Below are 15,341 nucleotides of genomic sequence, written 5' to 3'. Positions count from 1 at the left end.
GTGTTGAAGGCGTATGTGATAAAAGGCAAGATGTTATCCCAATTTTTGTGCCTGGAATCCACGTACATCGAAAGCATGTTGGTCAAAGTTCTGTTAGTGCGCTCGACAAGACCATTTGTCTGCGGATGATACGGGGTCGCGTGGCGAAACTGGCAAGCACAGAGACACAACAGCTCTTCGACTACGTCGGCCACGAACTGGCGACCGCGATCGCTCACAATAACACGAGGGGGTCCATGACGCAGTATAACGGAGGACAGGAGGAAGCTCGAAACATCAAGAGCCGTGGCCGTTGGCATCGCTGCGGTTTCCGCATAACGCGTCAGGTGGTCAACGCAGACTATAAATCCAGCGGTTGTCATTGGGTGAGCGCGGGAATAGACTGAGAAGATGAACTCTAACCATTTCGAAAGGAGATGATGGTGGCGCCACAGGGTGAAGGAGTCCGACCGGCGCAGTATTAGGGCGCTTGAATTGCTGGCATTTGTCACAACTGGCCACATACTTTTCTATATCGCGTCGCATACCAATCCAATAGAATCGACCCTGAATGCGGTTGTATGTTCTGGTGAAACCCAGGTGTCGAGCGGTGGAGTCGTGCATAGCACGGGGTACGTGGTTTCTCAAATTCTTAGGGACCACTAAGAGGAGGCGGGCACCCTCAGTCGCGCAGTTCTTCTTGTAGAGCAGGTCATCTTGGATGACGAAGCCATTGTTACCCGTTGGCTGAGCAGCTGAGGGAAAAAGGCCATCCAGGCTGCGGTCATTATGCTGCTCTTCCCGGAAGGTGGCCAGATCGGGAAAAATAATGTCGTCGATGGCGGCCAGAAACTCATCGAAATTGTTGGCGTCACATTCACTTGTCGGTAGAGGGAGCCTCGAAAGACAGTCGGCGTCCGCATGATGCCGGCCACTCTTGAAACGGACTGCAAAGTCAAATTCCTGCAAACGTAGCGCCCATCGAGCAAGGCGGCCAGACGGGTCGCGGAGACCAACCAACCAACATAGTGAATGGTGATCAGTAATGATCGTAAAGCGGCGCCCGTAGAGATATGGCCGGAACTTCTGGACTGCAAAGACGACAGCGAGGCACTCTTGCTCAGTGACGGTGTAATTCTGTTCGGCCTTGCTCAACGAACGGCTGGCGTAGGCAATGGCATGCTCGGCGTCACCAAAACGCTGGACGAGGACGGCGCCGAGGCCGATTCCGCTCGCATCGGTGCGCAATTCTGTTGAGGCAGAGGGGTCAAAATGGCGAAGGATTGGTTCGGAAGAGAGCAGGAACTTCAGTTGACGAAATGAGGAATCGCAATCTGCTGTCCAGGTGAAAGGGTTATCCTTGCGCAGCAATGAAGTCAGAGGGTAGGCAGTATCGGCAAAGTTGGGCACAAAACGTCGAAAGTACGAGCAAAGACCCAAGAAGCTCCTCAGCTCGCGTTGTGACTGCGGTTGTTTAAAGCCGGTAACTGCAGCGACCTTCTGTGGGTCTGGTCGCACCCCCTGCTTGTCCACTAGATGCCCAAGTACTAGCGCCTCTCGTTGGCCAAAGTGACATTTCTTTGAGTTAGGGTAAGGGCAGCTTGTTCAAGGCACGTCAGAACAATGTCCAGTCGATGGTTGTGCTCTGCAAAGGTGCGGCCAAAAATGACGACGTCGTCAAGATAACATAAACAAATCTCCCATTTCAGGCCGCGCAGTAGCGTGTTCATAAACCGTTCAAATGTTTCAGGCGCGTTGCACAAACCAAACGGCATGACGTTGAATTCAAACAAGCCGTCTGGGGTCACAAAAGCGGTTTTCTCTTTGTCAGTTGAATGCATGGGTATCTGCCAGTAGCCCGATCTGAGGTCTACAGATGAAAAGTAGGATGCGGAATGAAGACAGTCGATAACGTCATCGATCCGGGGAAGTGGATACACATCCTTTTTCACCACAGAATTGAGATGCCGGTAGTCTACACAAAACCTCCAGGACCCATCTTTCTTTTTCACGAGGATGACCGGCACAGCCCAAGGGCTAGAGGAATCTTGTATGACGCCCTTGGGTAGCATGTCGTCGAACTGTTGAGCGATGATCTTGCGCTCTGACGCGGACATGCGGTAAGGCTTCTGCCTTATGGGATGCGCGGGCCCCGTGTCGATCCTGTGGCGAGCCCGCGTAGTTGGAACGCGAACTTTGTTAGCGTTCTGTGCGAAATCAAACAATGACGCATGCTTTCGAAGGACGCTGACGAGGGCTTGACGCTTCTCAACGACAATGACTTGTTGATGATTTTTAGAAACGGCAACGAGTCTTCAGCACCGTGCTCTTGGAATTCATGGGACGTGTCATCAGTTAAAGCGCCTATGCTGAGACTGGTATCCACTTCAAAAGAGGCAAGTCGGATACCGCTGGGTAGCACAACAGACTGGGAGGCTAAATTTGACACCAATAGTGTAGTTGTTCCGCAGGCCACAGAGAGGACGCATCGAGGTACGAGCACACTTTTCTTCGCAACCATCGAAGGCACAGGCTCAACAATTGCATCAAATGCATCGGCGTCGACACCGCAAGCAGCAACTCGTACTCTGGATAAGGAACGTGCCCGTAAGACAGTATCTTCAATGACGGCGAGAGTGCGTGAACATGTAGCAGGTTGGTCAGCAAGAGGAGAGAGGAAAAGCTCGCCGGTACCGCAGTCAACAGTGGCACCGCATTGTTGTAGGAAATCGAGGTGAAGAATTGCGTCGTGAGTGGACTTAGCAAGCACTGCGAATTCGGCTTGATACACGTTATCGGAGAAGTAAACATTCGCGGTGCACACACCAATAGGTCGGAGCAACTCGCCACTCACAGCACGAAATGTATTAGAGGTGTCCCAGCGAAACATCACTTTACGGCCTAGTCAGGTTTTGAAATGTTGGCTGATAACGGAGACACTCGCTCCTGTGTCCACTAAGGCCAAAGTAGTAACATTGTCCACTAAAACACGAATCTTATTATGACACATGGCGACTGGCGGAGGCATAGGGCCATGTAGCTGAAGATGACTAGTGACCGCACCTCCCGGCGGCGGGGACGTGAGACGCCGTCGCGGAGATGGCTACCTGCGCTGGTGTGAAGGCGGCGGCGTCAAGCTCCGCACAGAAGCTGGTGAGTCGCTACGGTAATTCGCCTGGTAGAGCGTCCTGCTATCAGAATCAGAGGACCAACGTGTCTCGTCACCTTGTCAGTTGCCCCGCCGATAAAAAGTACGGGGTCGTTCATAGGACAGTGGTGACGTGCGACGGCGGTGAGGACAAAATCGGGCGACGTGACCGCGAATGCCGCATTGGAAGCAGATGGGGCGTGCACGGGACGCACTGAAATTGTCAGTAGGAGGATAACTGGCATGGCCATCCCACTCTTGAGGAACTGCAGGCGGTCTACGTGAGTAACCGTTGTGAAATTGGTAACTGGGATGCGTGTTCGTAGTATGGTTTGACACTCCTGGACGAGGTGCGAAGTTGTCTACGGAGGCGGCGGTAATGGACGTCTCACCAAAGTCGCCGGAAGAGAAAGGCTCTCGAACCTGAGGAGTTGAGAGGGGAACCGCCTGGCGTCGGTCAAGCTCTTCGCGCACCACTTGCCGAATCATTGAGGCGAGGTCGGATGGAGCTGGGACCACGTCAACACTGGCGACGTTAGTCACGTTGGCCAGGTGACCGAACTTCGGTGTGATGCGCCGAGCTTTGAGCGCTTCAAATGTGCGGCAGTGCAGAACGACGTCCGTTACGGATTCCAGACGGTCTTTTCCTATGAGGAACTGGTACACATCCTCAGCGATCCCTTTCAGCAGATGGCCAACTTTATCCTCTTCTGACATCTGATTGTCCAAGGCCTTGCACAACTTAAGCACTTCCTTGATGTACGTAGTGCAAGTTTCGCCGGTGACTTGAGCTCGCTGCATTAGCGTTTGCTCTGCACGCTTCTTTTTAGCTGTCGGATCTCCGAAACACTTGTTAATTTCGTCTACGAACTTCTCCCAAGTTGTCAAGCTTTCTTCATGGTTTTCAAGCCACACAGACGCTGTTCCCTTGAGGAAGAAGGCGATGTTGTTAAGCTGGGCGGTGGCATTCCAGCCGTTGAACCGACTTGCTCGTTGTTAGAAGCTGAGCCATCCGTCCACGTCTTCTCTGTCTTTTCCAGCGAAGGTGCGTGGCTCGATGTAGGGCTGCCATGGAACGCTGGTAGAAGGTGGCGGATTGTCTCCGTCAGAAGCCATCTCTGGTGGCAGACCGGCAATTCGGCGACTTCGTCGAAGCTCCACGGATTGTGCCTCAGCGGTCGGTTCGTTGTCATTCTTCGGGGGCGCCGTTGTTTTACCCAGCACTGTCCACTAAAACTGTTACGATGGGGTTCGTTTATTTAAAGATGAATCGATGAAAAGGGGCAAAGGGTTGCCGCGCCGACACCGAGCCGAGTCAGACAAGCGCACTTCGTTCTCCTCCTCTGTCCTTCTGTAGCTTTTGCGTAACAATATTGTCAATGATTGGCATTTAATACTGCTTGAGCTCACACAGGGGGTTTAAGGTCACCTTAACATCGCCACATATTCTGACCATGCCGTCCTTCAGAACCAGCACAATGGGCGTAGCCCACTCTGCATGCATTCTAAGTGTTACCAGCCTATCGATCTGTTTCTAAACCTTGTTGCACAAGGCAAAAGGAAGGGAACGAGCGTTACAAAACTTCGGCGCCGCTCCTTCTTTGAGTTGGAGGCGTACTAGGGGCCTGCTAGTTTGGCCAAGTTCCTTAACAGCATTCATACCTGCGGAGAATGGTTGTCTCCTGGGCTAGCCTCGTGCTACGCTGACACGTTGAGCACAGGATCCCGCATCACTCATCTGAAAAATCAAATTGCGTCCACAGAGGCTCGGCCCTGTGAGCAGTTCAGTACTATCAAGGAGCTTTTGACCACCTTGTTGTAACACACAGGCATGTCTAATTTTCCAAGCACGGCCAGTTTTCCTAGGTAACAGGAAAACTTGATGTGTGTGGTTTGTAATGGGGGCCAGTGTTCTTGGTTCTTGTCAAGCAGGTCTCTAGGCACGATGCTAACGTGTGAACCAGTGTCAACAATCATTGGAACATCAGTGCTGCACCGCATAAACATACAACAAATCGGGAGACTTGAGCTTATCTTTCTAAGGTGCAGTTAATGTCCAGATGTGCACATCGTGGTCGTTTTCCTCCGATGATTCTTCTGCTACTAATAGCACTTCTCCCCACTTGTGTATGCTGGAAACATCCTTTCTTGCTCTGCGTACTTCGCTAAGGCACATCTTCGCAATATGAGCTTGCCTGCCACACTGGTAACACCGGGCTTTCGCCCAGCCGCAAGTGTTCCTGTTGTGCTTCTTACTGCCACAATTTCGACATTCTAACTCCAACGTATCAGCATTCACTTTGCTGCTTGCTTACCTTCAGCACAGCTGTCAAGTCGGAAGACATCTTTTTCGTATCCATTTCAGCCGACTCTATCGATGCGGCTAATGCTTCAACCTCCTCTAGCATCAGGTTTGTTTTGGCTAATTAATAGCTGTTTCGGTAAAGTACTTGACCTGACACCATAAACTATCCTGCCGTGAAGCATCCGGTCAAGCATGCCACCAAAGGTTGTTCTGTGAGCACCAAACAGCTGTGCAGGCAGACTCGGCCTTAGTTGCCAACAAAAAGTGATTGTTGTGAAAACGAACATGTTTATGGATTGTGGTTCCACTCTCGCATGAGATAAGCATTATATTATGTGTGAATGACAGGCATTGAGAGAGGTGCTACATTGTAACGTGGGCATGTAAAGGGTGGCTTTCTCTCTCTCTCCAGTATTTGATGCGTGCCATTTTATACAGGCATTGTGATCATAACACGCATGAGATAGTCAAACTGGAAAAGATAGTCCAGGGGCATGTGTCAGGAGGCCTGAATTTTTATTTGTGCCATGAATGTACAGCTCAGAATTGTGCACTGTGACAGGCCTGTTCAGGCTACTGTAAAGAAAGCAGTTTCTAGTAAGACCTTTAGTGTGCGTACTACTTTTGCTTACAGGTGGACATATTGTTCCACAAGTACCTTTTTCTCTCTCATATGTATTATTTTGTGCATGATTGACATTTTCATTCATAAAGCAGTTCATGATCATGCATTCACATTGCTTGCACGACAACAGCTTGGCAGCAATGATGTTTGAGCTTTGATGTTATTTTTTGGACTGACTGGTACAGCATCCCAAATGCAACACATTGTAGTGGAATGCTCGGAATATTTGTGGACATGCACCACTCGCTACATTGCTGCCTCGATGTGGCATTCTGCAATGGGCGGCCGACTGACTTGATTGTGGTAATGTGCAGTTCCCCATGAAGCGGTACCTGGACTTCACCCAGGGCAACTTCTTCCATCGAAAAGCTGTCAAGCCCCCCTGGTAAGCAGCCCTTTCTTGTCCCATGAGCACGGTGTAAGAAATACTTTAGGTGAGAGAACGACGCAGAGGGAGCGCTTTGTGGGGAGAGGTGGAATGAGTTCTCGTTCCGCCGTGCGCCGAACTCAGGACCACGGGTATCGCCCGCATGCTCGTGCTGCGGAGGCCCCGCATTGCACGCTGGTTTCTTTTGTCAGTTTGTAGCTGCCGTTGTTTTTTGTGTGGTTTTTCGAAACTGTGCTCGTATCCAGGTGTCTGTGCGCGGAGGAAGAATGGGCAAGTGCTTTGTGCCGTTTTGCAATAGTGGCTACAAATCTTGCAAGGAAAAGCACGCCGCCAGCCAACGAAGAAAGGCTTCAGGCATGGAGGCGAGCGATACCACGAAAAGACCGCGTGCTGCAAAGAACGGATCGTGTGTGTGAGAGACACTTTGCTCCCCATTTTATCCTAAAAGACTTGGTCCGCAGAGATTAATGGTCATGTTTTAATGTCGGGGAAGAGGAGAGCCGGGGCTTGCCAAAGACGCTCTGCCATCTATTTTCGATGGTGCGCCGCGCTACTTGTCAAGATTAAGAGCCCTCGAAAGAATATAATACGGCAGACGTGTGGCGAACTGTCCTGCACATCTGCATGCGGAAAACGTTGTGAAGAGTCCCAATCTCATTTGCTTGCAGAAAGTGCAGTACCCGGAGCAAAGGGCTGCTGAAGCAAACGACGTCGGCGACGCTACTGAAGCCCAAGCTGGGTATTCTAATAAGTCAGCATTTGATGAACTCTTCACCTTGGCTTCAAGCATGTGCCTTCCATCTTCATCGTGGGCAGTCCATCGAATTGATACGGACGGGCTTAGGGATGTTTTGTTTGCCGATGCTTCACGCTAGCTGTGATGGACCCGATGTGCCGTTTAACCGAAAGTCTGTGCACGTCAAAAGCGACATGACTGTGCAAGTGTCATTTTTGGTAAGCCTGTTGCATCTAGTGATGTAGGCATCAGTTCGCTTGCTACATCCGTGTCCGAAGTTGAAGATACAGTACGAGCAGTGGCCAATTTAGACGTTTGCTCTGGAGGGCCAAGCTTGAAAGATTTTCCTAATGTCACACCTCAATGCGCTTACATCAACTGTCAAAGGAAATGGAGACACAACAAATGCCCACTGGTATCACCAGGTAGTGCCATTTGTCGGTCATGCAGAGCATTGGCTGACACTTTGAGGATACATAATGACTGACGGATTGCAAGAGCTCTACAGAAGCAACCACTTATGTGCATCAGGCTTTCTGTGATGCCTGCTGAAAAAGAGAAGCTTGACGCCTTGCGGAAAGCGAAAGCCGCATTGTAACGGTCACGCGCACGACTGATGAAGCGCAACCAACTGCTCGCAAAAGAACTTCAGAACAGCAGAAAAGAAATAATGAAGCTACAGCATGAAGAAGTTAGAGATAAGCTTCAAAGGCTTGATATTTCTCCAATGCAGCTTGTTCTCCTGGAAGAATGTATCTCTGCTGCTAGAGCAACAAGTGCAAAGAACAGAAGGTACTCCGACGACTTGCTGCTGCTGTGCCTCCTGATGCGTATTAGAAGCCCCGCTTCTTACTCCTTTCTGCGAAACGAGGTGTTACCTTTGCCATGTGTTTCCACGATAAGGAAACACATTAGCATGGTGGGCTTGAAATGTGGCTTTGACGATGAGTTTTTCACAGCTCTAAAGGTTAAAATCTCCAGCAAGGCGGCCTTTCAGCGGAGAGGAATGCTCATCCATGATGAAATTCAAGTCAGGAAACAAATGTCTGTAAACTCAAAAACAATGACTTACGCTGGTCTCGTTGATCATGGTGAGGATATTGGTCAGAAAAACGAGTTGGCTGATCACGGACTGGTTTTTGCATTCTCACCATTTGGTGAGAATTACTTGCAGCCAATAGCAGTGTTCGCTTCAAAAGGTCCGACGAAAGGGACACTTTTAGCCCAGTTACTGCTTCAATGCATTGTGCGCTTAGAGCAGGCTGGCGTTATCATTGATGGTGTTGTTTGCGACAGGGGGCGCATCCACTAATAGGGCGATGTGGAAGACGTTAGGAATCGGCAGTGCTAAAGGGCGTGTGGTTAATTCCTTTGAACATCCATCAGATCCATCGAGAAGAGTGTATGTGATAGCAGACGTGCCTCACCTTTTCAAGTGTATCCGGAACCGTTTGCATGACAAGAAAATCCTCCAGAGGAAGGGCAAGCTTATAAAATGGTCATGCTATGATGCCCTGTTTGTAGCAGACACTAAAAATGCTGGAGAGCTTCAAGTGTGTCCAAAGCTCTCTTACAATCATGTTAACCCCTTAAACATGCTCCGCATGAGAGTTAAGCTGGCCACCCAAATTTTCAGCAGGACTGTCGCAAAGGGATTGCAGTTTTACGCACGTCAAGGAGCACCACGGCTGTATGATGTCGAGCCTACTGTGGAATTTACACTTCTGCTAAATGATCTATTTGATGCCCTCAACCGACGCTTTCCGGCTGAGGGACTGACACCAGGATGTAAAGACCATCAAGGCATCTATCTGCGTGGCTTGATGACTGGGAGGAAGAAGTGCTGCGGGGTGACATACACAAGGACGCCTTTCTAACGCAGCTGATGGATTGCGGGTTACAATGAAGTCGGTAAGGGACCTTCTGGAGCACTTGTCCTCACAGCAAAAATGAACCAGGACCCTGCTTCTTCGGTATCATCAGGCAAGCAGGCGGACAGAATGAGCATCCTACTTTCCCAACTTTTTTACAACTGTACCGCGTGCTGTCACTCTGTCTCAAACCACCACGCTTCGGAAACTGTGTAGCGCCAGAAAAGAGGCAGTCTGTCTTTATTACTCTTGCCGACTTTAGGGAGATATTTAAGTCCTCAGCCGCACAGCGCACGGACAAACTCCAAGAGCTGAAAGAGAAGCTGGATGGCTTAGTAAGCATCGGAACGTGGGAGTGTGACGAGGTATTTGAACATGATTATTCAAATGCCACTGTTGTTGAGTGCATCATCTATTATGTGACAGGATTTCTAGCGAGGACGTTGAGCAAAGAAGCATCCTGTGCTTCTTGCAAGCAAGCTCTTGTAGGGAAAACGGGCATTGATAAAGCTCCCGAAGCAGACCTGGTGAACTGCAAGACGAGAGGTTATTTGACACACCCAAACATGCATCTCTATCTCCTCTTCAAAGCAGCTGAGGAACATTTCTCAAAGTTTGTAAGCGAGAGGGACGTTTATGACAAAACAGATGCTGTTCTGGAAGAATTTGATTTTACATTTCCTTGTGCTCTCCATAGAGAAGATATTGACACGTATACATGTTTATCTTTCACCGGTGGCCGCTTTCCACCGGCTAACAAATGTAAAACGTTATCGCGCGACGCAGGACGCGCCTGTATCGGAAGTTTCTAGAACGTTATCGATGCTTCTTTCCGTTGCCTGTTTTCACCGACGCTTATGTTATCTGATTGTGCGACCGACGCGAATTGTCTAGAACTTTCTGGAAGACATGCGGGCATCAGGCATTAATCTAGAACCTTCGATGACTCAGGTATAAAAGCCGACGCGTTTCGCCGCTGATCAGATTTTCGACGATCGCCGACTGTGTTCGCCGCTATCGTTGTGCTTTGAGTGTAGCTTGCTTTTGTGGGCACAGGTTCGCCCAATAAACAACCAGTTTCGTCATACACAGTTTTGCGACTGTTTTCTTGACCATCACTACTACGTGACAATATTATTGGGCGAACCTGTGCCCAGAAAAATGAGTAACAGTCAAGCACGCACCCTCCCTGGCGCCATGCGCCCAACGCGACATTTGCCGCGCGTGTGGCGGTCATGGGACCTGGGGATTCCCACATCCCTCCACCCTTAAATGTTGCCCTACAGTGGAGAAATCGCTGGAAAAACGGCGTTGACAAAGTATCTGGGCAGATGTGATGGTAAACTCCGGCAGGAAATGGCAGAATGCACATTGATAGGCAGCAGAGTCCTGTGTGGCAGTCATACTGATATGGCAGCTGTCACAGTGGTTGACGATGACGGGGGCTGAAGATGGCTTGCCCTCAGTGTCCGTGCCTCAATGTCCCCCCGGGAACAGCGGGTCAGGACTTTAGCGAAGCGGTGCGCGTGCCCGCACGATCAACCTCGCAACGCGCATCCTCTGATGGTGGGCCTCCCTCATCGTGGCTGCCATGTGCTGCTGCATTGGACTGGGAACAGAGAGGGGCCTCCGCTGCAATTTGAGGCCGAGACAGCAGGCAGGAACGTGGACGATGGCAGCAATAGCAAGTCAAGGCGGCTTCACTCATTCTGCAAAGTTGCTCAAATTCACTCATTCTGCAAAGTTGCTCAAATGCACTCCACAAACACTTTGAATTAAGGTAGTAGAGGCTGCCGTGGCGTCGACCGTCTGACACGATGCTCAACCACCCGTCTACCACATAGCTTTATGCGGCAACAAAAAAAAACCGATCAATTTCGTTTCAATGAAGTTATTCGCTTTGACCGAATTTTTCCGGTCCGACACAGCATGAAAGTGGGCGAGGCTCATATGAACAAAGCGCTCTATGGTCACCCGAGATTTTGGTTATTCCGCCCGCAAAATATTGAGTCCATCTGAACAAAATAAGCCTTCTATTTCAAACGAGGTTTCTACACTCGGGCGAGTATATGTAGTAAAACTAGCGAATCCGTTTGCACCCGCTAAATGTGACGGCATGGTCATCTTCGAACGTGGGACCGGCAGCTGCGAAGGGCCTTAGGCCTAATCGCGTCCGTGACGGATACCATGCCACAAAAGCCCCATAAAGGGTTCTAATCAGCTGCCATGAGGAGATGCAGGCCTAGCTAAGTGGTCCCCGGTCACTGCTCAACACACGGCTCCCGAGCCAACTCCTGGGACTGTGCCCCGCTGACGTTTCCGTCGCCCGGCTCACAGCGCCAAATATACAGAATGGAGGCTATTTACATATGTACAAGGAAAATCGATCACCGCGTCGGCAGCTGCACTCACTCGCTTCAGGTGTACTCTTAGGAGAAAAGTCGCAGCAAATCTCAGTGTCTACACGAGTTCGGTGACACTGGTGCAGCGTTAACTCGCACCGAAGGAAGCACATGCCCAATCTAGCTAGCAATCACGCCTTTGGGTGAGGCCTAATGTTGGTTCGGACAAAGCCTTCCTCGCACCGAACTGATCGTCCCGTTTCCAAGAGCTTGCCCCGACGCCAAATGTCGGGATATGGGGGGGAATGTCAACGGCTCTCTGCCTCGACATACTGAGCCCCGCGGTTGCTGCATGCCTGCCTATCAACCGTGGTCTGGTACAAGCTTGAGGTAACAATAGACATCCACGTGTACACTAGGAAAGCATTTATTACGACTGCAACTAACACTTCGAGCAGGCCAGCTAGCTATAGTTGGCATTGCTTCGAGTTCCCTCGAAGAGAATAATACATTAGGTAAAGAAGGGCTTCCGACTTACCAAGTGGAAAATATGGGCGGCCGCGGCGATTGTTGTGGCAAAGATGCGGTTGGCTAACCACGTCCGGAAAAACGAGAGCGGCGGCGATCGCCGCTTGCTGGTGACTCAAGAGACTTGGGCGATGTCAGAGGGATCTCACGTGACACACAAGGTGACGCTGATAGCGCTTGCGATTCCTGTGCGCTGCCCGCGAAAGGAAAGTTTCCCCTCTCCCCACCCTCCCTGGCGTGCATGCGCCGACGCGACGTTCGCCGTGCGTGCGGTGGTCATGGAACCCAGGGATTCCCATAAGAGTCAGCGCTGCCCGGTGTAACCAGTCCAACACCTTTCTAAGCCAGTTGTCGTACTCCTCTCGGTTGCGGTTGAACACCAGGACGTCATCGATCATGTTAACCATGCCTTGCTGACCCTCCAAAATGTGGGACATCCGGTGCTGAAAATACGCTGGTGCAAACGTAATGCTGAAAGGTAGGTGGCAAAAATAGTACCTCCTGAAAGGTGTTATGAACGTTGTGTAAGTTCCTGGCTGTCCTCTGCCAGCTTGACCTGGTGAAAACTAGACATCGCGTTCAGTTTGGATAAGACCTTCGCCTCTCCGGGGAGTCCCAGTACTTGTTACACAGTCGGTAAGACGTGTCGCTCTCGAAGGACGTACTTGTTCACTTTCGTCAAGTCCACGCACAAGCGGTAGCTGCCAGATTTCTTTTGCACCACCACCAGATCAGTACACCATCGCTGGCTTCGTGACCTGCCTAATTATGCCCAGCGCTTCCATCTTGTCGAGCTCAGATTTTACAACAGGACACAACGGGATGTGTATCCTTCTTGGTGTGCTTAACGAGAATGGGACGGCACCTAGTCGTCATATGTAAGAGGGCGCCTGCGGCGCGAAAAGGAAGAAGAGCTCGAGAAGCACGGCGTAGTCTGAACGGCTCGAGCCCTCGAGGCGCGTGACCTGAGCTGAAATCACGGGAAGAACGACACTGTCCGTGGATTATCGACGTGGCTCTGGGCAAGGAAGGTCGCATCGTCAGCTACGCTCGGGCGATGGGAGACTTAGGGGTCCGGCTGAGTCCGTGACGTTGGCCGTCCAAGGTGTGGCCGTCAACCTCGGCGAAGTTCGAGCGAGGCTCCTGGACTGGCTGCAGCCTCTCACGGCGGGACTGGGCACCCCAGAGAGGATCCCTCTTCTGCGGCGGACCAGCAAGTTAGATATTCCTCGAGACGCCACGTCGACACTCGAAAGAAGTTGCAACGCATCCCGACGTTAGGCCTATCAAGGTGGGCCTAGGCAATGCCGCGCCTCGTCACCTACGAAGTACGAGACGTCGACATCTAAGACGAACGAGGCGACGCGACGACGGCAAGGCAACAATTACAGCATCGACACCGACTTGTTGGAAAAAGAGCCGACAAGCTTCAGACTGGAAAATACGTGCAACGACGAGTGCAGTAAGACGACTCTTTGTAGCGTCTCGGCGGTAGGCCACGGTTGCCTGGCTTTCGCGTAGCAAACGCCAAAGACGGAACGCAGGCGGAATGAAGAACGCATTTATTAAGTAGGTTGTACAAGTGTTAGTGTGCCTACATTTTGCTTTATTATGAGTTAGTCTTAGTTTGAGTATGTTTTATTTTTAGTTTTAAGTTCGAGTGTTATTAAATATCTGTTTGCTGTGTCGACATGCGTCTTCCATTTCCATCTCTTTTAACACCCGCACACCCCCGAGATCGGTGACCCGCGACACTGGTTCAATGCGAATCTCGTACGGTTTGTCCAGCACGCCGAGTCCTTCGAACAGGTCGGGAGCGATGCGTTCAGTCTTGAATGACTCACCCCCAGTCATTCCGTCCACAAATTTGACCACTTGCAGCGCTTGAATGGCTGGAAAGCCTAGCAGAGCCGCCGTTTGTGAATGCACCACGTACATTTTCTGCTCAGCCGTCCAGCCTCTCCACCTCAAGGTAGCCCAGAAGGTACCCAAGATGACTAGCGGCTGCCCTCTGAGGCCCGCGAGCTGAGCTTCTTGGGAGTCGAGCCTCGCCGGTATTCCCGAGAACGTGCACGGAACGACAGAAACTTCAGCGCCGCTATCAACCTCGAACTTGAGCAGTGACCAGGTGACTTCAACGTCAACGTACTTAGCCCGCGGCAGGTCAACTGAGCCAACCTCGTTTATTCCTATATAATAGACGACACCAAAGAACGACACACCACTGCAATGTGGCCCTTCTTTCGGCACTTGTTACAAAAAGCTCGCCGGGCCGGGCATTCCGCTCTCGGGTGGAACGCTCTGCACACTACACACATTACACTTACCCCCGGAGACTGAAGCTGACGTTTTGGCTTTTGCAAGGGGGGGGGGGGGATATTCTTAGCAGACGTTGTTTTGTGGTCAGTTCTCAATGCTCGTTTTCTATAACTCTCGCCCATTCTTGCAGGCGTTCAATGTCATTTGGAGCTTTGAAAGTATGAGCGTTTTCCGTGGAGTACTTATATCCGCTGTTACAGTTTAGGACAAAGCATCGGCGCCCCATTTTCGATAATCAGTGAACGCATACACAGCGAACATATACATCGTGGAGGAACTGCAGAACTTAGAAGGGATGATTCTGACAGCACAAAGTGAGCGGCAGACTCTGCTCTACTCTGCTGTTCCGTATGTCCACGTTTCCCCAAACGTGCGGCAGAGATAAAATTAAATTTTGTTTCCCCGCATGGTAGCAATGTATCACATACTCTGATCGGCACTTTTTATGGTGCATGATAATAAAGATAAATTCTCGTGTTTCGTTCTGCCAAAAAATAAAAAGCGCCAAGTGCAATTTTCTATACGTGCATGGGTATGGTTACAAATCGTCTGCTCTTTCTATACACGCCTGGCTGCAATATTGGCTGATCTTTCAAGTATTCTTAATGCCGCTTAAAAAGCATGTGATCCTAAATTGAAATCTTGAAAAATTATTTATACCAAGATGGTCTACAGGTCTTTTATTCCTTGAGTGCTAACCGCGCTGGCGCAAATCTTTTTGCGGCATCCAACAATCCAGCGCAAGCGACCAGTAGCAGATGACGCCGGGCGCTGTTGGAGAGCAGGAGAGCGAATTTTTTTTTTCCTCCGTGACCGCGGCCATGTGCGCACCGCTCCGACCGCGAGGGAAGTAGTTCCTTGCGTCTCCGCAAGGGGCGCTGCGTCAACATTCGCCACCAGCTATAGCATGTCAGAAGCTGCGTGTTTCCTCCTCTCCCAGCGTGAATCACGACAAGTGCTCGCGCTGGCGCCAGCCCATAGTTTCACCTCCTGTTATTCTTTTTCTATGGTCGCAGACGATTCATCTTCGCTTTTGTTGTGTCCACAGAGACGACTGGAGATGCAGCACTTGCGACGGGGGAGCCACGCACAATGCGCTC

The 15,341-nt window shown here is 50.7% G+C and overlaps 1 protein-coding gene across 3 annotated transcripts in view; it reads left to right on the top strand.

The window, feature by feature from the left end:
* The window catches only part of LOC119445386 (lysophospholipid acyltransferase 5-like), a 229,556-nt gene that overhangs the window by 60,315 nt on the left and 153,900 nt on the right, over nucleotides 1–15,341 (top strand). For all 3 annotated transcript variants that reach the window (XM_049664504.1, XM_049664503.1, XM_037709693.2), the window contains one exon: nucleotides 6,372–6,442. In XM_049664504.1, coding sequence (XP_049520461.1) covers nucleotides 6,372–6,442 — 71 coding nt within the window. The remainder of the gene's footprint in view (nucleotides 1–6,371; nucleotides 6,443–15,341) is intronic.

The sequence above is a fragment of the Dermacentor silvarum genome, chromosome 3 (genome assembly GCF_013339745.2).
Source record: "Dermacentor silvarum isolate Dsil-2018 chromosome 3, BIME_Dsil_1.4, whole genome shotgun sequence".
In the NCBI taxonomy this organism is placed as follows: Eukaryota; Metazoa; Arthropoda; class Arachnida; order Ixodida; family Ixodidae; genus Dermacentor; species Dermacentor silvarum.
Note: the sequence above shows the minus strand (reverse complement) of the source record. Positions and strands in the feature narration are given on the sequence as shown.